The 27,979-nt window shown below is 37.3% G+C and overlaps 2 protein-coding genes across 2 annotated transcripts; one reads left to right on the top strand and one right to left on the bottom strand.

Moving 5' to 3' along the window:
* The first annotated feature begins 109 nt into the window (after positions 1-109).
* LOC306856119 (dnaJ homolog subfamily C member 18-like) lies at positions 110-10,154 on the top strand. The gene is made up of 8 exons (XM_079395145.1): positions 110-592; positions 2,294-2,489; positions 2,564-2,709; positions 2,940-3,152; positions 3,308-3,420; positions 8,460-8,569; positions 8,644-8,816; positions 8,896-10,154. The coding sequence occupies exons 1-8, from the start codon at positions 451-453 to the stop codon at positions 9,018-9,020; spliced, it is 1,218 nt and encodes a 405-aa protein (XP_079251271.1). The 5' UTR covers positions 110-450; the 3' UTR covers positions 9,021-10,154.
* On the bottom strand, positions 10,135-27,723 carry LOC306856118 (bromodomain-containing protein 8-like). The gene is made up of 20 exons (XM_079395144.1): positions 27,628-27,723; positions 27,109-27,202; positions 26,479-26,548; positions 24,090-24,139; positions 23,877-23,999; positions 23,723-23,803; positions 22,780-22,844; positions 22,452-22,576; positions 22,171-22,362; positions 20,909-21,002; positions 20,544-20,678; positions 20,229-20,368; positions 17,792-18,203; positions 17,390-17,433; positions 16,999-17,267; positions 15,592-15,684; positions 15,405-15,473; positions 15,012-15,294; positions 11,598-11,642; positions 10,135-11,191 (listed from the first exon to the last, which is right to left on the bottom strand). Exons 1-20 carry the CDS (start codon positions 27,644-27,646, stop codon positions 11,132-11,134), a joined length of 2,463 nt encoding a protein of 820 aa, XP_079251270.1. The 5' UTR covers positions 27,647-27,723; the 3' UTR covers positions 10,135-11,131.
* Positions 27,724-27,979: the final 256 nt, after the last annotated feature.

The raw sequence follows: 27,979 nt of genomic DNA, 5'->3' as shown, positions 1-27,979 counted from the left end.
ATAAACACCACTCATTAGCATTAGTATGGTATTGCCATCATATGCCATTTAAGGGCAAGGAATGTCGCCTTCTAATTGGCTGTTTGGATTGTAGTCCACCGCAACATGCGCTTCCGCTTCCGTTTTGCGATGGAGGTTACAAGCAGTATTGCATTTCTGTCTTTCTCGCACATTTTACAATGACGAAGCCAAATCTAACATAGAAGGTCAAATATGAATTGTTTTGATAATAAATTCATATTCGACTAAGTCGCGGTGTCAGTTAGGAGAGCGGAAGATGTCTAAAATCGGAAGTAGTGTTGTGGTTGTATTAGCATAACGCACTAGCTTTAGCTTCATGTCAACAACACTGCGAGTCATTTTTACGGTCCAACACGCTTTGTTTTGATTATTTTACTTTTGTTAGTTCTTTGACGCGTTTAATGCGGGTTTAAGGTGTCGTTGTTTGAAATGTCACTGTTTGAGATGGAAAGAGAGGAGTCTGATAGGCTGATAGAGAAAGCCAAGCTGTGTTTGCGCTCAGGACGCAAAGAGAAAGCCTTGCAGCTGCTGTACGAGGCGCAGAAGATCTACCCGAGCACCCGGGCCAGAGGTTTGTGTCATGCTGTTGTGGTTTGATTGACAAATCAGGTGTGTTTGGTCAGTTGGCCGAAATAGAAAGTGCAGCGTTTGGTTGTTGTGCGTTATATAATCTGGCCCCCGGTCAGCGGTGGGTTCGAGTCTCCCAAGTGGTTGAAAAGATATGATATATATGATCTGTCTCTCGAGTGAAACACGTCTCCGTTGTGATTTAAGTATGAAGGGGAAAAAACTATTACTGCTTTTCGCTAATTTTCTTAAAGGGATAGTCAACCCAAAATGCTAAATCTGTCTTCGTTTACACTCATTTGGTTCCAAATCTGTATGCATTTCTTTCTTCTGTGAAACAAGACATTTTGAAAAATGTTGGCTTCAATTTTATGGACAAAAGTTCAATATAAATAAATGGGACCCGAAACTGTCCAAAAAATTCATAGTCATGGCATTAAATGTTGCATACGCTGCAAAAAAAAAAAAAAAGGAATATCGTTGTCAGTATTTTTGTCTTGTTTCTCAATACAAATATCTAAACGTCCTTAAATCAAGATACATTTACTTGAGATTCAAAATTAAGGCTTGAAGTCTTGTTTTGATTACTTGAACAAAATTAAATAAGTTTATGTTTAGAACAAGAACAAATATCTGGGGTGTGAAAAATGGATTCCCCTTTGAATTAAGTTAATTTTGCATATATTATCCGTTTTTTTTTCTTTTTTTAATGATAAATGCACTTTTTGCATATATTATGATTTAAGAATATTTAAACATTTGCACTGTGAAACAAGACAAAAATACATGTTATTTCCATATTCTATTTAAGCTATTTTGTTTGTGTGTATGTGTAAAAATGAATTAAGTAATGGAGATATTTTCAAACTTTTTTTCAAAGATCCTTACATTTTCTGTACTTGGTTTTAAAAAGCTCTTTAAAAAATCTTAAATTTGCCTTCATAAAATTTGTAGAAACCCTGTTAATGAAAATGGGGGACCAGCAGAAAAAACCTTATTGTTAACTCCATAATTAAACATATGTTTGTTTTTACACTTTAAAGTATTGAGTAACAACAACATGTACTTAATGTAGGGTTACTGTTAGGTTTGGTTTAGGGTTGTCTGCATATAATTATGCATAAATTACATATGTGTAAAGCCTGGAATACACTACACGTTTTTTGGCCCAATTTTCCACCGATTTACAGTTTGGAGAAGTTGACGCTAGTTGCCGAACGTCAGAGCCAGTCTGCAGATTTGTGTTGACAGATTCCATAGAAAATTGCACAGTGTATGATGGTCACAGACTCAGATTTGTTTAGCTTCAGACTGATTCCACCAAGTCAGAGTATATCAAACATGTTTGATATTTTCAGCCGATTTTAGAACACACATTGTTTTCATTTGTCAAGCATCTCCTAGCAACAAGGTGCATGTTTCTGCATGAGGTTTTTGTGATTGGAGCAACTTGAAGGTCTGGTAGTATACGATCCTCAGTCATGTAGTGTATGATGGCCAGCTTTCCTTTGTCACTATTTACAAAGTCGGGAAGTGTATGATGCCTAGTGTTTTAAAAATCTGTTCAGATTTTAAAAGTCAGGTAGTGTATTCCAGCCTTAATGTGTAACACTGTACCATTACCGTTTTTCTGTGCACATAGTAAGTTTGCAAGTACAGGCTGATTTTAAAAGTCCCTACATGTGTCTCTGATTTCTCTTATTAGTACTGATTGATGCCATTGTGAAGAATGGTGGCACTCCCCCTGAAGAGGAGCGTACCTTCACCCCTCCACCAGGCTGGAGAAACTCTGATGAGGACGGCCCAGCTCCACATCAGCGGCCCAGAACACAAGAGAGAGCAGAGGGGTCCGGTGACGACAAAAAGAGCTACACGGAGGAGCAGCGGCAAGGAGTGCTCAGGTACTGACTGGAGTAATCACCCAAAAATGAAAATTCAGTCATTGTTCATTTATGTGCTTCCTAAACCTGTGCAGGATAAAGAGATGCAGAGACTTCTATGAGATTCTGGGGGTGCCAAACGATGCTGGTGATGAGGACCTGAAGAAAGCCTATAGGAAGCTGGCGCTACGCTTCCACCCAGATAAGAACTGTGCCCCTGGAGCGACCGATGCTTTTAAAGGTATCTCTTATATTTTATGGCCACTGCTGGTGACATTTTAAAATTCAAATAGAAAACATTTAAATTGTAATAAAAGTTTACAACATTTCTGTTTTTACTGCATTTGTTTAATCAAATAATAAGAGACTTCTGACTTTCCACAAACTTTTATATTTATATTTAGAATAATGTATATATCATTTATATAAAATTTTAATATTTGGGTTTCTCTGCTCTTTTTCTCTTTTCAGCTATAGGCAATGCATATGCAGTGCTTAGTAACCCAGAGAAAAGGCAGCAATATGATCAGTGTGGGGACCAGGGCTCTGCAGAGACATCCAGTCATACTTCAGCCCAGCCACGTCAAGCGTACGGACACCACCGCACCTTTAACAGAGACTTTGAGGCTGACATCTCTCCGGAGGAGCTCTTTAACATCTTCTTCGGGGGCAGGTTTCCTACAGGTCTGAACCTCTATGAAAAGCATTGCAGATAAGGAAGTAATTTTCATTCATTTATATTGTGTCCATCACATTTCTCTGTTTCAGTAATGAAAAAATTTCAAGCTAAATATTTCTGTCACACATTTAAAGAACAAACAAATTTTACCCTCATGCAGGCAACATCCACGTGTACACCAACCGAGGAGCTTCTTACGCTCATTATTACCAGCCCCGCAGACGCCGTGCGTATGAGAGACGGGAGGAAGAGGTGGAGGAGAGCCACAGTCAGGTGAGAAGATCTTGATCATATAGGTGAGGACACAAGCTAAGGGCTAATGCTGCCTTCACGTGCTATCGGAATTGAGTTGGGCAGGTCAGAAACTTTAAACATGGTGGAGGGGACAACCATTGCTGCTGTCAATGCTGTTCTCACAACAACTACATTCCTTGACTTGTCATTAGTGTATTTATAGGCTAGATATGAACGATCATTCAAAGCATATTGTATGTTTTAGAAGCAGTGAAATAAGCATGTATTTGACCGAAATTCCAGAATTGTCCAGAAACTGCATGTATAGCACGGTGAATGTTTATATGATTGTCAACCAATGGGATGCTACATTTTATTCTTTCTGACATTAAAACACTTGAATACGAAAAGCTCGTAATCCCGACTTCATAAATGGGAAATAGAAAATTTGCGATAGCACATGAAGCCAGCATAAAATGAGAACAATCCTCAAATAAGGGTTAAAAATTGAGAACAATCCTCAAATAAGGGTTAAAAATTGAGTTAAGGGTAAAAAAACACATACTATGTTCTTAGAAATGTACTCAGTCCCAGTATAGTGATGGGGACACTATACTGAAAAAGCACCGTCCTTCTGATGAGATGTTAAAAGGAGGTCCTGACTCTCTGTGGTCATAAAAAATCCCAGGATGTCCTTTGAAAAAGAGTAGGGGTGTAACCCCGGCAACCTGGCCAAATTCGCCCATGGCCTCTGATCATCATGGCCTCCTAATCATCCCCATAGCTACTGATTGGCTTCATCACTCTGTCTCCTCTCCACCAGTAAGCTGCTGTGTGGTGGGCGTTCTGGTGCAATACGGCTGCCGTCGCATCATCCAGCTGGATGCTGCACACTGGTGGTGGATGGAGACTCCCCCCTTACTATGTAAAGTGCTTTGAGTTCCTAGAAAAGCGCTATATAAATGTAACAAATTATTATTACTCTTTGTATATAAGTTGGTTTCGTATGGTTTTCAAAACTAAATAATTTAATGACTTGCGACATTAAATTTTTTTTTTTTTATAAAAAATAATGACATTGTCCTTACATCTTGAATAAATGTAAGTGTACACATCTTAATCATTATTTTCCAAATTCAGGACATTGAATGTTATGTGGTGTTATGAGGTCGTTTGCATAATATAATTTCTTGTTGGCTGATTTAGCAGCTTTTTTATTATTTTTTTTTTTTAAATATGCAAAAAGGCAGTTTTTATATTTTTGTAAGAAATAATACAGATATTTAAGGTTTTAAATTAAATTTCATCCTTTTAGTGAGCCCCTGTTCTTTGATATAAGAACAGAAATAAATTTTAGTTCAGAATTTTAACAACATGGTCGGTAGCCTTGTGGCCAATGCGCCAACATTAGGGAGGGCTCGATACCATAATTTTGGCTTCGGTACGATACCAGAATGTAGTACCTCGGTATCGATACCATAGGTGACAAATAACCAGCCTCAAAAGATAAGTGAATTTAAAAAATATATTATTATTAATAATAATAATAATAAAAACAGATTCATATGTTAATACCTTTTGTATCAAACTGTAACAAAAAACCTAAAGGGAACATATTTTGATGTTGGAGAAAAAAAAATAGGCTAACTGAAGTAATAAGATGAAAATATATTCAAATCTTATCTTTTCAGTGCAAACACGTAGTGCAAACTAAATGTCTCCTAAAAAAAACCCAACCGGAAACATAGGTTTCATTTTGAAGAAGTTTGAAGAAAAAAAATAGCACTGAAGTTGCGCAATTGATGCAACAAATGTTGCTTTATTGTAAAGTGTTATTCTAACAGTCAAAGTAATATTCAAAATCATGTTATTATTTCTCTCTCTCAGATTGTTTCAGATTTCAGACTCAACCAAAGAAAAAGCATGAAATATTACTTAAATCTCACTCTCTCACTTCAGCAGCGCATCAGAAACATTACCTTCATATCATTGATACTAAAATTAATATAGCAAAACTCTTGCTCAATTCATATTCAATTAAAATTTGATTGTATGAAATGCAAGTGCATGCATTACGTGACCAAAACTTCATTGATTCTAGCGTGTCTCACATGCACATTTGCGCTTACTGTATTACATCTGAATGTGCGTTGATCAGATGTAAATAAAAGGTCAAATCAAATCAGAATTTATGAATGATGCACTCACCTGTCGATCTCTTAATTCTTTGAAAAGATCAGGATGAGCAAGCGACAAATGCTTAAAAAGATTTGATGTGTTCCTGTGGCAACATGATTTAGGCCTATAGCAACGCTTGCATACAGGTGCAGTAAGGTCAGTTCCTTCACCTTTGTCATCAGATTTTTATCCAAAGTAATGCCATATTTCACTTATACTGTTCTCTTTATTTATTAATTTTGGGTGCGCTGAGTTTCATCTGTTTGATCCATCGTGTTGTTCTGTTGTCACATTTACCGGTTGCGCAGCAATTTGGGAAGCACTGCCACCTACAGGTGCATTTTGCAACAGCAGCGTATGAAATACCGAATTGAGCAAAATTATGATATCGTACCGTTTGAAATATAATATATACCGGTATTTTTCCAGTATCGGTATACCGCGCATCCCTAGCCGACATATATCTTGGCGTCCCGAGTTCGCATCCCTCATGGACCTTTCCCGATCCTGCCCCCCTCTCTCACCCACTTTGCTTCCTGTCACTGCTATACTGTCCTATCAAAATAAAATGGCAAAAACGCCAAAAATAAATCTATTAAAAAATAATAATAATCATAATAAATTTAAAAACATGTTCATCGTAGAAGAGGTATATTTAAGTCGATGTGTGAATAGCATTTATGTATTTTTATTATGACAGTCATGTCATTGATTCAAATAAACACTGCCTTAATGGGGTCATCGCATTAATCTCGTTAAATCATCACCCCTTACTCATATCAAGCCATTCTCAGATGCCTGTCTGTGTGACGTCACACAGACCAAGGCCGCTCCTACGATAGTTGAGTGACACTAGCATTTCAGCACAGACTGGACTGGTGTCTTATAGAGGTCGACCGATAATAGATTTTCCCGATACCGATAGCTAGGTTGGACCACACTGGCCGATATATATCAACCGATAGTTTTAAAATGGATACTGAAAGAAAACTAGTGCTTTACTATTTAAAAAAAAAAAGCAGTGACAGTACTTAATCATACTTTGTATATGATTAAAAATATTAATATTATTTATTATATTGATCATTAAAGTTATTTCATAGTTTACTAATGTTAAAAGAAGAAACTTTAAAATTTAAAAAAGTAGCCTATTAGTAGCTAATAGTGAATGTTGAAATTAACGCACTCTTTAACAAGGAGCAATACATCTACAGTTTTCATTAATGAAATACTTAATGAAACACTTTATTTGCTTCTATTTGTTTATAGAATTTTTAGAATTTTATAGATTATCTAATTAAAAAATAAATGTTAGTCACACACGCAAAAGCGCAACGCTGCATCTAGGAGAACTCAGAGGTATCACACACACACACCAGACGCTTTGCGTTCAGTTCAGGTGGCAGACTAAAACGGTTTATTTAATCACCAAACGGACATAAGTTTGCTTCAAGAATGAACAATGTGGCATAAGTAAGTTTGAAGTTTGGTGTTTAAAAAACAGAGCAAGCGGAAAGAGAAAGCACGAAATAATACAGCTCTCTATATGAAGCATACAGACTTTATTAAAGTCACAGAAAGACAAACGTTTTGCTGAAAAATGCACAATACATAATTTATAGCATAGGGTGAAGTCATTATGTACATTCACAACGATTTGGGACAAATATAATGTAATTTAATAGAAAACTATGTGAATGGTGCTCTGTTCTGCGGCAGGATTTTTTTGTCCGCTGTATTTAAATGCGAGTCTGGAGTTTCCCTCTCTGTGCAGTACGAAGTGTCACATGTCAAAATAAACAACACATGCCGTCTGTGAGTTCCACCTCTAGAGGCCGCTCTCGTACTGTATAATGCCAGCGGACTGTTCTCAGCCGCACCAGCAATGGATGCGAACCGGAAAACTATCGGCATGGACTTTTGGAGATAACCGATAGTTGCGGCAATCAACTATCGGAGCCGATTAATCGGCAAAACTGATGAATCGGTTGACCTCTGTCTTAACTTAGACCCACCCTGCGTGAGCTGTCATCAGTCCACCATTGTTTCGACGCCAGAGTGGTTGTAGACAAGAATGGCTCCAAAGCGATTGAGGTGTTTTGTTGTTGGATGTAATAATGAACATAGCAGTCGTCATTTACATCTGAGCTGCTGAAGACACAGTGGTTTACGTTTGTTTTTGAAGGGAATGCACCCCCGATCTACTTAAATGCGTCTATGTTCGCGCAAATCGTGTGATCTTGCCTCACCAACAGAAGAAGTGAGTATTAAGGTTTTTTTTAATGAATCTTTGCAAATCGCCTTTCCTAATAATGTAATAGTTAGCAAGTTTCACGATGAATGCGGCTAAAGTTTACCGTCTCTCAGAGAGCGGCTCGGAAGAGAGGGGCGGGGTGAGCAGAGCTCATTTACATTTAAAGCGACATGCAAGGAAATGGCTTGCTATGAACAGAGCTGGTTTTGACAGGGTAAAAAGGGTGTTGTTTTACACTACCATTGAGAAGTTTTAACCAAACCATGTTACAGACTTTTCATTAAGACCCTAAAGAATCATATTAACTTGTGGAAAATGGGCATCTGATGACCCCTTTAAGGTAGGTCACATTTACAATTGTTCAGCTAATTTTAATAGGAATCATTCTAATTTGTGATTTCGCATGAGGGCGAAAGATTTTTGCCATGCAGATTTTGCAGTGGGTTCAAGTCATTCATGAACTGACCAACAGAAAACAGTTTGATTTAAAAGTGACTTCTGTGTGAGTGCTGCTTCATACATCGCTACACTATTGATAATGGACTTTTTTGGCCTAAGATAATTTCGCTAATTTGACCTCACCTTTATTCTCTTTCTGACTTCCATACTATAAACTCAATACTTGTTCCTGTTTCTCTTCATGTAGAACAACTTCACAGCTCTCTTGCAGCTGCTGCCGGTGCTGGTGCTCATTCTGATATCTGTATTCACTCAGCTGATGGCAACCAACCCTCCCTACAGCCTCTTCTACAAACCGTAAGTCAACCGAGGCACATGGTTTAAAAACATCCTTAGAAGAAAAGACCTGACACATACTCTCTCTCTCTCAGGTCCATGGGGTTAGTGGTGTCCAGAGAAACCCAGCAAATGGGTGTGCCATACTATGTGGATAAGAGTTTTGAGAAAGAGTATCGCGGTGCTGCTCTGGACGAGCTGGAGAAGAACATTGAGAATGACTATATTGACCACCTACAGAACAGCTGCTGGAAAGAGAAGCAACAGAGTATGATGCCTTCTCATCCATCAGGTTATGACTTTGTAATATAAATTCCTGTATTACTAAAGCTGTTGTTTCGTTTCAGAATCTGATCTAGCTAATCTGGGCCAGCTGTACCGAGACGAGCGGCTGAAGCAGAAGGCAGAGACCATGAAGCTGGATCACTGTGAAAAGCTGCACCGCTTCATGGGCCGACAGAGAGGAGACTGAGGCAGCGTCGCCCTCCGAGACAGCATGGTCAGCCTAATCAAAGAGCTTTTAGTATTGGTTATATATTTCAATTTACTCGGGTGGGTCACCTTTTTGGGAAGGAGAACGGAAGGGAGAGATGTGTTAAAGCAGGAACCCAAGCTGATTTTCTCATGAGCACTTGTGCCTTTCATCCATGAATGGGGTGAAGTCTGATGGCCTTTAGCTCATCTGATTCAGCTGCGATGCACAACTGTGGGTAATTTGTGTGAGCGCCTGGTATTTTTTTTCCTTACATTAAGGAGCACTGACTCCAGGCTGGTCGACAGGATTAAAGCTAGTGATTGTTGTTTATTAGTCGCATTTAAGCTTTATTGTTAATAGGAATTTAACTTATACAATAACCTATTTAATTTCTGAATTTGTGCTGTGAATTACATTTGACAACAACTTTTAATAGAAAGCTACTTTTTTGTTTTTGGAAACAAACAGTTCTCAAAAACAGGGATATAAACCACTACAGCTTTTCAAAGCTCTCTGGACGTAGCAACAACAACAAAAAAACCTTATGTACTTTATTTTTTCAGTCCTTTGTTACAGTGGTGTATGTTTTGGACATTAAAAGGTATTGGGTGACTGTTTTTAAGCAAGGTAAAAATTCAGTGCACTGACAGAAAAGCAAAATGCCATTACCTCTGAATTATTAATTAATCTGCAGTATTTGGTTTATATTTTGGCACTTTATTTGTCTTAACTTCTCGTGTATTGCATGCATCCATCCATGCATTCTCCCCACCTTGTTAGTGTTCGAAGGTGTTAATATCAGTAATTATAACTAGGCAAATAACCGTTACTGAGCATCCGTTTTGAACTACAATTAATGTTTTACCTCTCATCACTGAACACTATGTTCTATATATAATAACATACTGATCTTTAGCACAAATTTGAGCCTGAGGGATGTTCAGAAGCGCTACCGTAGGCATCTGCTCATTTGGAATGAAATAGAGGAAGAGTGTCGGATGTGACGTGGAGAGTTTGTGCCGGTGGTGGTATTGTGATCTTGTTTCCACGCAGTATGCTGAAAGTGGAAGTTTTGTTTGGATTGACTGCTTTTTTGTGCTGCTTAAATAAAACATTAAACCAAACACGGTTTCTCTGTGGTCTGTGAAGTTGTATGCTTGTTTGCTGAATTCACTATTTGACAAAAAAACTGCCAGGAAGAGGTGCCAATTGAAGAGTGACCAAAGAATTTCACTCAGCATAAACATTTTGTAGATTATTGATTTTATTTCTTTCATTTCGATTTTGTTTCTCAATTTTTTATCAAAAAAGTCACTGCTTGGTCAAACTCCTTCGAATCATCCATCCTTTTCATTACTACAATCTCGCATTCACATCTGTCTCCATCCAGTCAACAACTAACGGTTTCGCCCCAAATTTTGTTTTTGATAATCTGTTTCACTCAGATCAAGATATACATCACAATCTGGAAGAAAAGACTTGTCGTTAGTTATTACATTGTCATTACACTCACACCAATCTACCATAAGGCTTAAGAAGACTTTGAATATACTACACAAGTCATATGGTCTCTTTTTATGATGCTTTTTTATTTTTTCTTTATTTCTTTTAGATCTTGAAAGTCCTTGGTTCTCCATCCATTACATGGAAGAATGTAGTGTGAACATTATTTAAAACCTCTCTAAGTCAAAAAAAAAAAGTAATTTAGTTTGGAATGACACAAGAATACAGCATTATGGCAGAGTGAAAAGAGGGTAAAATATCAGTAACATTGTTCCCACATAAGAAGGCATTTCGATTAAAATTTGTTGCCCTTTCGTCGGGTTTATTCCCGGTTGTTTGTCAATACCTGTAAAGGCACTATTCGTACACAAAACATCTTTAGTACTACACATCACACACCTCACAAAATTACATACACACAGACACATAAATGCAATAGATATTGAGGCAGTCCCATCGTTGCCCAATCCCCAACACCATGCTCCAGTGATATCCTCATGAACTTTTCTGTTTAAGTGTGTTGGCGATATGGTTCAGAAAGATTGTCTTATGCTGTCAGCACTCGGTCACTTATTAGTGTTTCAAAGGAACCTTCCACTGGCCACTCATTTCTTCATCTTCAGGTCTGCTTCTATAGCACAGCGTCGGCCCCTTGTGCCCCCGTCCTGCAGAGAGGGAAGGAGCCATGGTTGTCAAGGTCACTTTTCCCCTATTTTTGCAGCAGCTTTTCCAGATCACTTTTAAATATATGTGAGACTGAACAGAAAATCTGACAATTATGCTATGTAAAAAATTGCTAGTAGCCTCCAGTAAGCAAAAAGGTGATTTCTCAACCAAAAAAAACTGGCTCTAACTTCAACCCAAAATGAAAATTCTTCATCTGTTCAACATAGAAGATATTTTAAAGAATGTTGGTAACCAAACAGTTGCTGGTAGCCATTGACTTCCAAAGTATTTTTTTCCCACTATGTAGGTCAGTGGCTACCAGCAACTGTTTGGTACCCAACATTCTTTAAAATATCTGTAAAAACAGCATTGATAAGGGGTAGAAAAAGCGGACGGGATACTTACAAAGAGAGAGAGAAGAAATGCAGGAGACGCCATGGGAACACAGTCCTGTATGAGGATAAAGGTCAGCGTCAGAGGGATAAAGAAGTCTTGAATATACACTCAAATGCAAAATTGGTTTAAAGGTGGATGTTGCATTGAAACAGACAAGAACAGAAAGATAGGGTGAATATGGTTTCATAAATGTTTGTAAAACTTTGTAACACCCCTTGTAAATCTGATGTCTTTCATATCACTTTCTTCCCACATTATTGAATAATTTAAACTCAAATTAATATTTCATGTCAATTATTTATTAAATATATACATGTGCTCTATCATTCAAAAGTTTGGTGTCAGTGTTGTTTTTTTAAGAAACCAATATTTGAATTCATCAAGGAGAGAGATAGATAGATAGATAGATAGATAGATAGATAGATAGATAGATAGATAGATAGATAGATTGATAGATTGATAGATGATAGATAGATAGATAGATAGATAGATAGATAGATAGATAGATAGATAGATAGATCGATAGATCGATAGATAGATCGATAGATAGATCAATAGATAGATCAATAAAAACATTTATAATATTTCAAAGGTTGCGGGTTCGAGTCTCGGGCCGGCAGGGATTGTAGGTGGGGGGAGTGAATGTCCAGCGCTCTCTCCACCCTCAATACCACGACTGAGGTGCCCTTGCCCCAACTGCTCCCCGGGCGCTGCAGCATAAATGGCTGCCCACTGCTCCGGGTGTGTGTTCACGGTGTGTGTGTGTTCACTGCTGTGTGTGTGCACTTTGGATGGCTTAAATTCAGAGTATGGGTAACCATACTTGGCCGTATGTCACGTCACATTCACTTTTACTTTCACAAAATTTGCTTCATTTTTTGGAGACAGGATCTCCAGCGGCATTTCAGCGCTCATTACACCTGCAAAGATCTTCTAGAATTTACCACTGGCTCTAAAGTCTCTATACTGGTTAAACACGAGATATAATTTGTGTTGGGTAAATCGAACGGACATTCTTTGGTCTCATAAGACTAATATTTCTGGCAAAAGTTTATCATGTTTATGTAAATTCAATGCTGTATATCGTGGTGCCTTTGCTTACGGTTGACTGAATTGCCTAGCAACTTTTATGATGGCTGTTATTGTTGTTTATTAAATATGATTATTCAATTATTAGTATTTTATATCAATAATAATAGTATTCAATAGTGTTTAGTACTGAGACGGTGCGTGTGTTCGTGATTGTGATTTTAGTTACATTGTTCCGACCTTTAGATGGTGACAACAGACTGTTTTTATGAGTCAGCACTGCAGTAAAGACTTTTACTTAGATAAATAAATGCTTTTCTAAACAGAAGTCATTTTTACTTACAACAACAGCTTGATGCAGCTAACAAATGCACTGAGGAGTAGGGATGGGCGATACCTCTTATTTTATTCTCAATCCGATACCGATATTTTCTAGCCCAGTATCGTCGATATCGATACCTCTAAACTAAACTGATCTTTTAAATTATTAAAAGAATATAACCAGTAATTATACTCACTTAATATTGGATTTTAAAGCCATGATTTTTTTTTTCGCATTTTATAGGCCTTTTTTTGTTTACACTGTCAGAAATAAAATATATTAAAATTGTATTTTAGCCGTTTAGTGGGGCAGTGATCTCAAAGGTGCACCTTTACCCCTAAAAGGGAGCATATTAGTACCATACAAGTTTACATGTTTTAAGGGTAGATAAGGTGTACATTTGAGGGTACCTCAAGAAAAATAAACATGGTGTTACATAAGTACTAAAATGTATTATTATTATTATTACCATGGTAAATTTGTGGTTAATGCAGTTTTACTGCAAATACTGTGGTAAACTGCGGTTACTGTAATAAAACCATGGTTAATTTTTGTAAAAGGCTGCCAGGCTGTTGTACCCCTAAAGGTGAAACTTTAGCATATTAGTTTTCTGTCAGATTGAAACATACAATCTATTTGAACTTTCAACAACCAGTTTAAATAAATTTACTTGCACAAACCAGCCTATTTAAAATAAACATTACATGCACACGAAAGTTTGGGGTTATTAAGATTTTGTAATATTTTTTAAATAAGTCTCATGCTCACCAAGGCATTTATTTGAACAAAACTACAGTAAAAACAGCAACATTGTGAAATATAATTAAAAATAACTACTTTCTATTTTAATATAGTTTAAAATGCAGCTGTGATCAAATCTGAATTTTCAGCATCATTACTCCACATGATCCTTCAGAAATTATTCTAATATTATTTGCTGAAACATTTCTGATTATTGCTGCTTCATACTTGTGTGAAACCATGATGCATTTTTCAGAATCAATTTTATATATAACGATGATATGTAGTAATGTAATAATGTGGCAATGGTTTCTTAAGATCTACTTATGCTTCTGATGCTTTTGGGAAACGCAGCTGTATTTGAACAAACTCTGACAGAGCCATGCGTCAGCAGCGAACGCTGTCTGTGATTTATTGGTTCTGTATTTGTATCTGTATCTTTCAGCATTTGCATGTGTTCCGATCAGCAGGAGAAATAGTTCAATTATTCGCTAATATAGTCTATTTTTCCACTTAGAGTTTCTTGATAAATAAAATTAGTGGTTAAAAAAAAAGCACTTTAGAATCAATATTTTTATACGAGGATGGATCCTTTCGATACAACATCAGTATCGAAAGTATCGATAATTTAGGATCGATCCGCCCATCCCTACTGAGGAGCGCTGTCATCAGAAATCAATGAAAGGATATTGACGTTAAGACAAAGATAACGCTTTCCTCAGTGAACATTTAAACTTCATTGTAAGTAATGTTAGGAGAATGAAATGCCTGTATCAGATGCAGGTAATCACAGTCGCTCATCTCTTTCTCATAATGCTTATTTTACATAACACAGCAAGCTTTTACTACAGTAATACAATAGGTTTTCAATGAAGCAACTCAAAGTTCCTTCGTTACTAGTTCTAAAGTGACGTTTTGGAATTAGTAACGGAGGCTTGGGCTGAGCTTTTAAACTATCAACTTTAGATTTGTGGTGGAAGGAAGTAGTTCTGCACTAAAGAGGGCTTTTAAAGATACTCCGTTGTTGTTTCTAAATTATTTACACACTCGTGCCGTTGAACTGTTGTATAAATGCAATATCACATTCGTAGACGTGAGATATGGCTGTATATTGCCACGGCTGTGATTACCTACAGCCGAATCACAGCCGTGGCAATATACAGCCATATCTCACTTCTACTCGTGTGATATTGCTCATATATATATATATATACATATATATATATCCATTTGTACATATACATATCCTGTTTAAATAGACTATGTTATCCAGAATATTCTGATGAAATGTGCAAAATTGTAAAAGTGCTGGGGCACATAAAGTGTCCCACCTTGTCATTGGGGTCCTGTTTGCGGTTGGCGTCTCTCCCACGCAGGCTCTTGGCACTGATGCCTGATTCCGAGGTCTGCATGATCAACTGTGTGGCCAGAAACTGCTGGATCTGCTCCAGAACATCTCTCTGCATCTCCACGGCCATGTGGAACACATCATGGTCCGAGCTGTTGTACATCACTGCATTCTGGAACATCAGCATGATGTCGCGCTGGAACTCAGCTGTGGTGCGGATCAGCCCGTTCTCAATGTTCTTCTTGATGGTGGACAGATCCATTGGCCTAAGAACCCGAAATTGTCACAAAGACTTTGTAGGTACTTCAACTTTATCTCAAAACATCAAGCACAATTGGATTCCCCATTACAAACCCTTTGAATTTACCCATCTCACCTGTGCACAATACTGTGGTAACCAGGGGCGATGTCATCCGTCACTGGTTGCAGGAAGACATTTGCATACCTGTTTAAAATGACCAATTATCACTCAGTTGTATCATTCTGGCTGCGTAGAACTGACGCTTTTTTACGAGTCAGATAAAAGGGGGCGAGGTTTGGTACAGAGTAATGAAGACTCTCACCTGTGATTGGCTGCTGCTCGCCACACCAACATAATAGCTTTCTTCCAGATCTTCTGAGCCTGAATTGCTTCTTGGTCTTCACTGCAGATAGAGCTGAGGAGGATGAAGATGAGAACATTATGTAATAATAACATGTTGAATAATCGTACATCAGAGTCTGTTTACACCAAGTCCGATGTGACTTAATTACACAAAAAGTATTAAAGGAATAGTTCACTCGAGCATGAAAATTAGTTTGTTTCTTCATCTGAACAGATTTGGAGAAATAGCATTACATTACTTGCTCACCAATGGATCCTCTGCAATGAATGGGTGCCGTCAGAATGAGATTCCAAACAGCTGATAAAAACAACAAAATATTCCACAAGTAATCCACACGGCTCCAGTCCGTCAGTTAACATTTTGTGAAAAGAAAATCTGTGTGTTTGTAATAAACAAATCCATTATTAAGCATTTTAAACTTCAAATTGTTGCTTCCAGCTAAAATATGAGTCATCTATCCATAGTATTGCTTTCTCCAGTAAAAAAGTTGTATAATATGATCTGGGAGAGAAATATGCACAGATAAAGCACCATTTACATGTGAAAACAGTCCAAAATAGTTCAAAACAAATATGTCAGTGGATTTTGATGTGAGAGACAACAGGAGATGGACTTTTTTCATTGGAGGAAGCATTATTATGGTTATTGGTGAGAAGCAACGGTTTAAAGTTAAAATACCATAACGGATTAGCTTCTTACTAACTTTTTGCTTAAGATGTTAATTGATGGACTGGATTCGTGTGGATTACTTGTGGATTATTTTGATGTTTTTATCAGCTGTTTGGACTCTCAAATTGACGGCACCCATTCACTTCAGAGGATCCTTTGTGAGCAATTGATGTAATGCTAAATTTCTCTAAATCTATTCTGATGAAGAAACAAACATCTACGTGTCGGAGTAAATTTTCAGCAAATTTTCATTTTGAATAAATTATTCTTTTAAATGTTTTTAAAGTATAATCATAATCATCAGAAATATTTACAATCAGACTTAGTGTGAATGCTCCTTAAAGGGACAGTTCACCCAAAAAAAGAAAATTCTGTCATTAATTACTCACCCTTATGTCACCCTTTTTGTGCACAAAGAAAACATAAATAATGACTTTATAAGAAATTGTTGAATAAAGTCGTCATTTTTGTCAAATTAAGGTTGAACCCCTGATGTCACATGGATTATTTTAATGAAGTCCTTACATGTTTGCGTTGCTGTCTATGTTCAGATTTAATCAAAAATATCTTACTTTGTGTCCCAAAGATGAACGAAGGTCTTATGGGTTTGGAGCGACATGAGGGTGAGTAATTAATGACAGAATTTTCATTTTTGGGTGAGCTATCCCTTTAATTATGTGACGTTTCAACACATACAACTGTGAGGAGGCAGGGCTGCTGGGAATGGAGTCTGCAGTTGTGTGGAGCTGTACGGAAGAGGATGCTGTGTGCATGCTGTAGCCGTCCTCACTCTCGCTGACCGGAGGATCCAACTCTGTTTCCCCCTCTGGCTCGGAGAGATAAACTCCATCTCCATCCTCTTCTCCCCCACAATCCTCGACTCCATCCCCTTCTAATCCAGCTTTCATCTCCGACACACTGCTCTCCTCAGCATCACTCCCAGCTTCCTCCTCCTCTTTCACTTCCTGTTAACGAGGAGTGTAAAAAAATACTAAAAAGGGCAGAGTTAATGGTTTCCGGGTCTATATGTACTCGTGGGAGGTACATTATGTATTAGCGTATGCAAACAGTCACAGCATCACCACACCTTTGAGTGCTGTTTTATCACAGGGTCATCTTCTGACCGTGTATCTGAAAGAGAATGGAACATCTGTGAGTTCTTACCAAAATTGTGTAAAATAGTGTTCAAGTTAGAATTTTATCACATGTAAATTCATGTTCTTAGAAATGTACTCTTTATAATCACGTTGGTTTCATATGGGTTAAAAAGACGTTTAAGTTTAATGACTTCAATGAAAACAGGAACAGGAACAGCGTTTCTTTGAAATAGAAATCAGTCACTTTTAATGCAAACTTGTTCAATAAAAGTATTAATTAAAACAGTTTACTCACCCTAAAGGTTTGAACAGTAGTGTACAAAGTAAATTTTCATCATTGTCAAGCCAATAACTAATTTGCCCTAGCCTAGTGTAACGCAAGCACAGAATACCTGATTGAGACGGTGTCCATTTGTCAGTCTCACTTTTGATCGCAGCATGCAGTGATTCTGGCTGCCCATCCTGGGCCTCGTCAGTGTGCTCCGGTCTGAGGGCTTCTGGGTCTGAATGGGCTCCTGCTGTCAGAGTGGGGTCTTGAGGAACCGAGGGGACAGTGGTGGAGGGTGTTGTGTACCCCTGTGAGCAGCCACTGCTGGATCTACACATGTCAGGACCCTCTCGTTTCCCCTCTAACAGATGCAGGGAATGCGGGTCTAAGTCCTCTGAAGTGCTGGAGGGCTCAGGGCCAATGGTCCTGAAGGGGTTGGGCTCCCAGGTACCTGACAGGTTGTGACCCGTGTCTTCACACAGAGACAGAGCGGCTTCCACCGCTGCAGCGTCCAGTGCTTCGGCATTCTCGTCACCCTACATCAACACAGGATAATGTTTTAGTTTTTTTGTTGTTTTTGGACTATGCAAGAAACCTCAGATTTGAGTGATAATGGTTTAATGGTAGTTTGATCCAGTTTGATGGGTTTTTTTTTTAACATTCTGCTCAATATAATGTTATCCTTGTGTTCAAATGGTAGCTATTGTACCTCAAAGGAAAAATGCATTTTGGCTTACAAATATTTTTTCTGGTTTCCTTTTTCAAATTCATATGTTTTCAAACTTGGAAATCCCACATACTCAGAAATGATAATGATAATTGTTTAATTATCATTCATCCATAATTTTGTTCTTGAAAGCCAAATTAATCCTCACTACTGAACTACTATTGTGTGCTATTTCTATTGCCTTTTCCTCATAAATATGATTATATAACTATAAACATTTTTAAATAAATAACTGTACATACCATTCAAAAGTTAAGTCAGAATTTTTATGTTCATTTATTTATGTATTTGTATTTATTTTTTATTTTTAAAGCTGCAGTCCCTAACTTTTTTTGGTAATAAATTATGCAAAATCAATATTTGAGCAAGTACATAACCAGCCAGTGTTCAAAACTACTTCACCTTACTTTAGCCCGATTCACAACGGTTAGTTTATAATAATGTTCTCTAATTTGAGTGGGACTGGTTGGTTTTCGCGGGAGCACTGTGTCATCTGTCTGTAAACATAAAGAAGTTTTCCCGGCTACTAGGCTATCGAATATGAGGATCCTGCAGGTGGCGGATTGTTTATAGCCTTTTCTCACAGCAGCTAGAACAATTAAATGTATCATTTTGATGGAAGATTGTAATCCAGAAAGATTGTAATACTTATGAAACACATGTGAATGAAATTAAATTATATTGCCGTTTTAAATGTGCTTCGGATTACAGAGACCCTGGGTTTACACAAGATTTGTATTTTAAAGAAAACCAGTTCGAAGGCAGTATAATTAGCTTTTTGGGTTAAAAGAATTTCTTAATATGAAATTCGAATGGCATGACAATTAGATTAGACTGTACAGAAATTGAAATCTACACGTTAATACACACTATACTCATAGTCACGCAATGCTGATGTTGTTAAAATTAATAATGTGAGAATAAAGTATAGCAATAATAATAATTTGCCTGGTTTGATGTGATGCGAGCTAACTGATCTTTAGATTAAATCACCATTGGTAGCGCAATTTATTGTTATGCGTTTTTCCTCAGTTGGTCAGAACAAAGGTGGCAGACTTGTTACTTACTTGTTCAGATGACAATATACGGTGAAAATTCTTATTTGGGTCATATATTCCAAGACGTAAGCTTGAATCTGTGATTGCAAAGTACAGTAAATATCCACACCGGTGCGGTGACTGACAGCCACACATACTCCTCAAAACATTAGATTCATCCGCACTGGAGCCGTGCCGGAGCACATCCCACACAAGGAAGATAATTCCGCACACAGCTGCGATTCCAGGTTTTCAAGCAAAGATGGCGACAAAGAGGCAAAACTTACGGACTGCAGCTTTAAGTAGTTTTATTCAGCAAGGATGCATTAAACTGATTAAAAGTGACAATAATAGACATAGAAATTCATGTTACCAAAATATTTATAGTTCAATTAAATACTGTTCTTTTAAACTTTGTATTAAAGTTTATAAAGAATCCTGAAAAAAGCAAAACAACAGTTTTTATTGATAATAATAATAAATGTTTCTTGAGCACCGAATCAGCATATAAGAATCATTTCCGATGGATCGTGGACTGGAGTATTGGCTGTTGAAAATTCAGCTTTACCATCACAGGAAACAAACTACATTTCAAAATATATTACAATAGAAAACATTTTTAAATTGTAATAATATTTCACAATGTTACTAATTTTACTCTATTTTTGATCAACTAATATGAAATATTAAATATTGTATACGAAAAATATAACATTGACAAATAAAATATAAGTGGACTTCAAGAAAAGAATTTAAAAAATGTAAAAAAGCATGAAAAAAGTGCATGTCTGATTTACCTTCTCTTCAATAATAGCTATGATGTCCCCAACTGTCTCTAAGTCCAGCTCCTCTGCCATATAGGACACAGTCACCAGGTCCTCCTCCCCTAAAACCGCCTCCTTATTATCCACTGAAGCACTGGGGGCCCCATCGCCTCCTGTTTAAAGTATTACACACATACCAAACCCACTTTAGACTGCATTTAGACAAACATTTGTGTTCCAACACACCAAATAAGCAAGAGACAGTCAAACAAAAGTACAAAATAGTTAAGACATCAGTTATGATCTAAAGATGGGAGAAGGAGAAGGCAGTGTCTAGAGTCTAGAGACCTGTGCTGAGCGGGGCAGTGGTGTCCACTGCAGAGGCGGCAGCGCTGAGGGCGGAGTCTGCAGTGGCCAATGAGCTTAGCTGAGAGGGGAATTGGGCAGGGCCAGCTTCCAGCAGACGAGACAGTGTGGAAGCACCTGAGACACACGTGTACAAACACAAGTGTGGCACGATGTACACACACACACACGGTGCACAGAGAGAGCAGGCTAGGTGTTAAGCTGGAAGAGATTCCCATAACATGACTCTAATACACAAAGACAGAAGACACAAAGATGCTGATGGGACAGAATTTGTCACTTTGCTTCTACTGTTCAGCTGCTAAACTGTGACATTGCTAGACACACAAGTGTGTATCAACTCATACCTGTCGCTGCCTGAGAGGCAGGTAGTGAAGAAGTCATCATCTGATTCTCGTGACTCCCTGTAAATTGACTGGATGGAGATTCTCCCTCAACTGCCTGCAATAAGGATTTTCTTTAAATTGCCACCGTTTAAAAGCCACTGACTCAAAAAACATATTCCAACAATAATATTCTAGTGACAAGACTTTGTTTGTCCACACTAAAAACAAAACAGCTCTGATATGTGTGGATGATACAGTTGTATCACTTTTACAGAGTTCTTACACGACATTTCAAGTCATTTGTGGATAAGTATTTTTTAAACGTTTTTACAGAGATTGATTGATTATTTCTAGCCAAATAAATCATTTATATTAATGATTACAGACTATATAAATTTGCACAATGTTTTTAATGACCTCTTAATATTTTATTAGTATTCAGGATTTTTCAACACCTGAAAATCACACTCTTGACAAATTTAGGGTTTTTCAGAACCACTGCTTTTTTTTCTTTTCTTTTTTTGTCAATTTATCATAATACATGGTTAGGGCACAATTAATCACTACTATACTACTGTTCAAAAGTTTGGAATCAGTAATTTTGTATTGTTATTATTATTTATTTATTTGTTTTGTATACTTTTATTTAGAAAGATGCATTAAATTGACTATACATGTGTAATGTTGCAAAAAATATATTTTTCAATACATGATGATCTATTCATCGAAGAATCCTCCAAAACATATCTCAGGGTTTTCACAAAACTATTAAGCAGTACAACCATTTCAATGTTGATAATAATAAGAAATGTTTCCTGAGCAGCAAATCAGCATATTAGAATGATTTCTGAAGGATCATTTGACACTGAAGAATGGAGTAACGACTGCTGAAAATTCAGCTTTATTTTAAATTACATTTTTGAAATATGTAAAAATTGAAAAAAGCTATATTGAATTGTAATAATAATTATTTCTATCAAAAAAAATGCAGCCTTGAATAAATGCAGCATGAGAGACATGAGAGAAAAATCTTTCCGACACCCAAACTTTTGAACACATAGAATCTGCACATTTTTCTGCATTCTCTTCACTCAAAACCAGAAGAATAGATTTAAATATCATACAATTTTAAACAGATCTTATTGGTAGCTAAACGTATTATTAAAATACACTAAATATAATGGGTAGGATAGGTGTAGAACTTTGTGAATGTGATTTCTGTAGTTCAGGTGCAGATTCTATGCAGGCCTGCCGATTTATAAATAAATGTGAGGAATTCTGACCAGTCTGGGGCTGGCGGGCAGAAGACTGCCTTTCTTCAGCAGTTCTGACAGGAGAGGAGAGGGAGGTGGCGTGTTTTTCTGACCCAAAAGCTTCTTCTGTGTTGACTCATCTAGCAGTGACCCCAAACTCGCCTCTACCACTCCAGGGCCTGGCAGCTCCGTCAGAGGCACAAACACTGTTGATCCAGCCCCCTGCACCGGGGAGGAATGATTATTAAAAGAAATAACAAATTTAAAAATTACAGAATTAAAATCTAAAAATTCAAAACAAAGAAACACACAGTGGTGCTAGGATCTTCAGATGGATCTCCAACGGGAAAATCCAGGCTCGGAGAGCAGGCCCCAGAGGGGGAGCGCAATGTAACACTGGGCACACGTTTAGGAGTGTTCTTCACTGCCAGCCTGGCTGAAAAGAAATGATAAACAGCTCTTACTATTAAGCATTTAAGATTAACTGAAACTACATTTATCAATAGCTGATTTTGCCTCATATAGAATCTCAGATTTGCCCAATTATGTAATAAACACTTCAATATGCATTAAGTACTTTAAGGCTATGTGACCAAACCAAACAATGCTAATGACATTTTGTGGGCTTTCTTCACATACCCTGATACGCTGCATCTGTGGTCTTTCTTTTCACCTCAGCTTCCTCTTCCTCTTGTTTTCTGCTCCTAATGGACACACAGATTTTAAATCGCTAAACTGACAAACATTCACTTACAATCTTAAAATTGATAGTTCATCAAATTGAAAATTGTATGAGTATTTACTCAGCTTGTTGCAAACCTGTGGAATTTTTAAAGGATCTTAACATACAACAGTTCATAGTGAGGATGGGCCGTCAAGCAATTTAAGTTTTATTGTTAACTAAAACTATTAAAACCGATAACTGACATAAAACTGAAATAAAATTTAAAACTTAAAAGTCTAAAAAAACAAATAGGGAGATAAATACATTTAAGTTACTAAAATTAAAACATAAATAAAAATTTATTGAAGCTAAATAGAAATATTTATAAAAACAAAACAAAAGGCACATAAACTTAATAAATACTACAATATTATATAAATTGTATGACCATGCGCTATATTGATATGATTTGCATATGATAGCGTTATGTGAGGAACATAATGATAGTCACTATGAACTGCTGAGAATGAAAAATATCTGTTAATAAAAAAAAGCTAAACTGAACTAAACTAAAATTTAAAAAAGCATATAAATAATATATAATATAAATGGACCACTCTAGACCACAAAACCAGTTTTTATATATTTACGGTAGGAAATTTACAAAATATCTTCATGGAACATGATCTTTACTAAATATCCTAATAATTTTTGGCATAAAAGAAAAACCGATAATTTTTGTTGAAATGTATTGTTGGCTATTGCTACAAGTATACCTGTGCTACTTATGACTTGTTTTGTTGTCCAGGGTCACAAATGATATTTGGGGGTGGAACTATTCCTTTAAATGTGGTATATTTATAGCATATAGAAAGATAAAACTGCCTGGGTTGACAATGGACATACAGTGATTCTTACCGTACAATTTCTTCCCATAGCTCCTCGAGTTTAGAGTCCAGATGTCCTGCCTGGATGAGTTCACTTTCTCTCTTCAGTTTCCTAAAGGGACACAAATAGAGTTACAGTCAGCAGACAGCAGGTGATGGTCAAAGTAAGTGTGAAAATTTGGTACCTGTGCTTCTCTTGTGTGTCCTTGATCAATCGCTTCAACTCCTCTATTCTCTCTGCTGTCAATTTGCGGACGATCACATCTTCCACCGTCTCAACCACCTCCCCTTTCTCACCTCGCTTTCTCCTGTGAACGCGCACATATATACGCTCACCATTAAGTGCTGTCAGGAACGGAGTGGATGTTGGAACGCAAATGAACTGGAAGTGGACTCACTTTGGGGCCTCAGTTGTCTCCAGGAGTTCAGAGTATTGTGATGCACAATGCTGTGAAACAGGGAAGAAAAGAAAGTGTGTGTTATTAGTATACAGTGGGTACGGAAGTATTCAGACCCCCTTAAATTTTTCACTCTTTGTTATATTGCAGCCATTTGCTAAAATCATTTAAGTTAATTTTTCCTCATTAATGTACACACAGCACCCCATATTGACAGAAAAATACAGAATTGTTGACATTTTTGCAGATTTGTTAAAAAAGAAAAACTGAAATATCACATGGTCTTAAGTATTCAGACCCTTTGCTGTGACATATATTTAACTCAGGTGCTGTCCATTTCTTCGGATCATCCTTGAGATGGTTCTACACCTTCATTTGAGTCCAGCTGTGTTTGATTATACTGACTGGACTTAATTAGGAAAGCCACACACCTGTCTATATAAGACCTTACAGCTCACAGTGCATGTCAGAGCAAATGAGAATCATGAGGTCAAAGGAACTGCCTGAAGAGCTCAGAGACAGAATTGTGGCAAGGCACAGATCTGGCCAAGGATACAAAAAAAAATTCTGCTGCACTTAAGGTTCTTAAGAGCACAGTGGCCTCCATAATCCTTAAATGGATGATGTTTGGGACGACCAGAACCCTTCTTAGAGCTGGCCGTCCGGCCAAACTAAGCTATTGGGGGAGAAGAGCCTTGGTGAGAGAGGTAAAGAAGAACCCAAAGATCACTGTGGCTGACCTCCAGAGATGCAGTCGGGAGATGGGAGAAAGTTGTAGAAAGTCAACCATCACTGCAGCCCTCTACCAGTCGGGGCTTTATGGCAGAGTGGCCCGACGGAAGCCTCTCCTCAGTGCAAGACACATGAAAGCCCGCATGGAGTTTGCTAAAAAACACCTGAAGATTCTCTAGTTTGATGAGACCAAGATAGAACTTTTTGGCCTTAATTCTAAGCGGTATGTGTGGAGAAAACCAGGCACTGCTCATCACCTGTCCAATACAGTCCCAACAGTGAAGCATGGTGGTGGCAGCATCATGCTGTGGGGGTCTTTTTCAGCTGCAGGGACAGGACGACTGGTTGCAATCGAGGGAAAGATGAATGCGGCCAAGTACAGGGATATCCTGGACGAAAACCTTCTCCAGAGTGCTCAGGACCTCAGACTGGGCCGAAGGTTTACCTTCCAACAAGACAATGACCCTAAGCACACAGCTAAAATAACGAAGGAGTGGCTTCACAACAACTCCGTGACTGTTCTTGAATGGCCCAGCCAGAGCCCTGACTTAAACCCAATTGAGCATCTCTGGAGAGACCTAAAAATGGCTGTCCACCAACGTTTACCATCCAACCTGACAGAACTGGAGAGGATCTGCAAGGAGGAATGGCAGAGGATCCCCAAATCCAGGTGTGAAAAACTTGTTGCATCTTTCCCAAAAAGACTCATGGCTGTATTAGATCAAAAGGGTGCTTCTACTAAATACTGAGCAAAGGGTCTGAATACTTAGGACCATGTGATATTTCAGTTTTTCTTTTTTAATAAATCTGCAAAAATGTCAACAATTCTGTGTTTTTCTGTCAATATGGGGTGCTGTGTGTACATTAATGAGGAAAAAAATGAACTTAAATGATTTTAGCAAATGGCTGCAATATAACAAAGAGTGAAACATTTAAGGGGGTCTGAATACTTTCCGTACCCACTGTATATCACATACCTCCGGTTACACAGACAAGGCTTAAGCCTAGTCCCAGACTAAAGTGTAAGTCTGAGCTGTTTTAACTGAAAGAAACTTGCACTGACTGATCTTAAAATATATCAGTGCATATGTTTGTCTCAAGACGCACACCAGTAAAAAAAAAATGTTAAGGCATGTTAATAAAAATTACTTAAATTTCCTAATTGAACAATGGCCTAATCCTGGTTTAGTCTAAGCCCTGTCTGTGAAACCGGGCCCCAATGTTTAACGAATTAATCCTTAAAGGGTTAGTTCACTCAAAAATTACAAGGCACAAAGCATTGGAAGATATGGAATACACTGCATGAGTTTTATCGACTATTTTTGTAATGGTTTTATGTTGTTCTTTTGTCCTTTTTTTTGGACTTGACAGTCTCCTTCCACTTTAATTGTATGCAATTTATGTGGATTACTTGTGAATTATTGTGATGTTTTTTGGACTCTCATTCTGACGGCACCCATTCAGTGCAAAGAATTTATTGGTGAGTAAGTGATGTAATGCTAAAATTATCCAAATCTTTTCCAATTAAGAAAAAATAAAATCAATTAAATCTTGGATGGCCTGAGGATGAGTACATTTTCAGCAATTCTTAATTTTTGGATGAACTATTATTTTAAGTTTTCCATGTCATTCGATTGTTCTACTGCTCTACCAATACCTTTTGAGAGAACCAGTCAGGAGGGCGTCCAGGTTCTGCAAATGGCTTGATGGCTCGGCTCACAGACACCCTAGAACAACACCCATGTACAAAACACGACTGTGATGGTGCACGTTAAATTAAAAGACTTGCTTTACTGAAATTAAACCAGTCCTTTATAATGAACTGAAATAAATTAAGTATAATTTTAAATAAATTACATATCTCTAAAAACTGTATCAGTTGTGAACCTGTGAATGAAAGTTTATTTGCTGGTTCTTATTTTAGGCTCATTTAATATATTTTGGAATATAATGAAAAATACACAGTGCAATTTAAAATTTTATTAGGAAAATATCATATATATATATATATATATATATATATATATATATATATATAAACAAGCATTAAAATAACCCATATCCTTTTTTATATTTATATATACTGAATTTACATTTTTCTAGTTATGCTAAGCTCTAAAAAAAAAAATACTGGGAAGAAATTGTGAGTATTTTTAATTCTATCCTTAATCTTTATCCAGTAAATCACAAGCACTGGAAATGGTATAGGGCTTTTGAATATTGTTGTGGACAATACAACAATATAATATATATATATATATAAAATAAATAAAATATAAAAAATTACCAGTTTTGGTCTCCACTCTTCATGACAGAGGAGGCGAGGCACAGCTTTTCTCTAATTGACCATGGCTCCATTGGGCCCAACAGCAATTTATGTTCTGTCCAAAGAATAAAAAGGCAGAATATAAAGAGAAGAATGCATTTCAAGTGTAAACGGCATTCACGCACATCTGGATGATTGCACTGAGGGACGCATTAAACAAGAGTGGGTGGGCAGTTTGGGGCCATTTTAGAAAGCCGAGGCATCGGCATCTCATATTCCTCTAATAGATGCGAAATGTGATGCGCTCAGGACAGCTAGTCATAAATGTGTCATTTCTGTATATTGTCCAGCGATTCGGCCAATGAGCGTCATTGTTATCAATGACTTCTCGTGTCAAATCCCGTAACACCTACGCACGCGCACCGCTGAATCCATTATGCACGCGCTTGACATGCATCAATTATAATCTGCCCTCCGCCCCACGCAGGACATTCGCCGTACATGCATGAGTATGATGAAAATATAGAGAGCAATACTCACTTCCAACTCCGCTCGCCATTTTGTCATGACTGGACTGTTTTCTATTGCTCCTTTGGCATGACAAGTGTATGGCTATCAAATGTAAATGTGCATATCCGGTGTGAATTTTCCAACAATCATTTTGCTCTAAAGATCTGCATAAACCCAATGTAGTTATGTCACATGTTTGCTGCATTTATAAAAGTCTGTCATTTTGACCAACATTTTGCGCTGGCATGCACCTATATGAAGTACGTTTTCCTAATATTTGGGAACTGGAAGGTATATGAATGTGATTGAATGACATGCTGTTTGTAATTTAATAATATCAATAATAATACTTCGTATTGGTATGTTATTACTTCTGCTTACA

This window comes from Barbus barbus (assembly GCF_936440315.1).
Source record: "Barbus barbus genome assembly, chromosome: 36".
Lineage (NCBI taxonomy): Eukaryota > Metazoa > Chordata > Actinopteri > Cypriniformes > Cyprinidae > Barbus > Barbus barbus.
This window is presented reverse-complemented; position numbering and strand designations above follow the sequence as displayed.

What these genes read in the sequence shown, in the direction of transcription:
- LOC306856118 (XM_079395144.1), bottom strand. An exon ending in CTGACTGGTTCTCTCAAAAG is followed by an intron (nt 24,140 to 26,478) that starts GTATTGGTAGAG and finishes CCTGTTTCACAG; the next exon opens with CATTGTGCATCACAATACTC. An exon ending in GAGACAACTGAGGCCCCAAA is followed by an intron (nt 24,000 to 24,089) that starts GTGAGTCCACTT and finishes GCGCGTTCACAG; the next exon opens with GAGAAAGCGAGGTGAGAAAG.
- LOC306856119 (XM_079395145.1), top strand. Translation starts at nt 451, where the DNA reads ATGTCACTGTTTGAGATGGAAAGAGAGGAGTCTGATAGGCTGATAGAG. An exon ending in CGGGGGCAGGTTTCCTACAG is followed by an intron (nt 3,153 to 3,307) that starts GTCTGAACCTCT and finishes ACCCTCATGCAG; the next exon opens with GCAACATCCACGTGTACACC. An exon ending in TACAGCCTCTTCTACAAACC is followed by an intron (nt 8,570 to 8,643) that starts GTAAGTCAACCG and finishes TCTCTCTCTCAG; the next exon opens with GTCCATGGGGTTAGTGGTGT.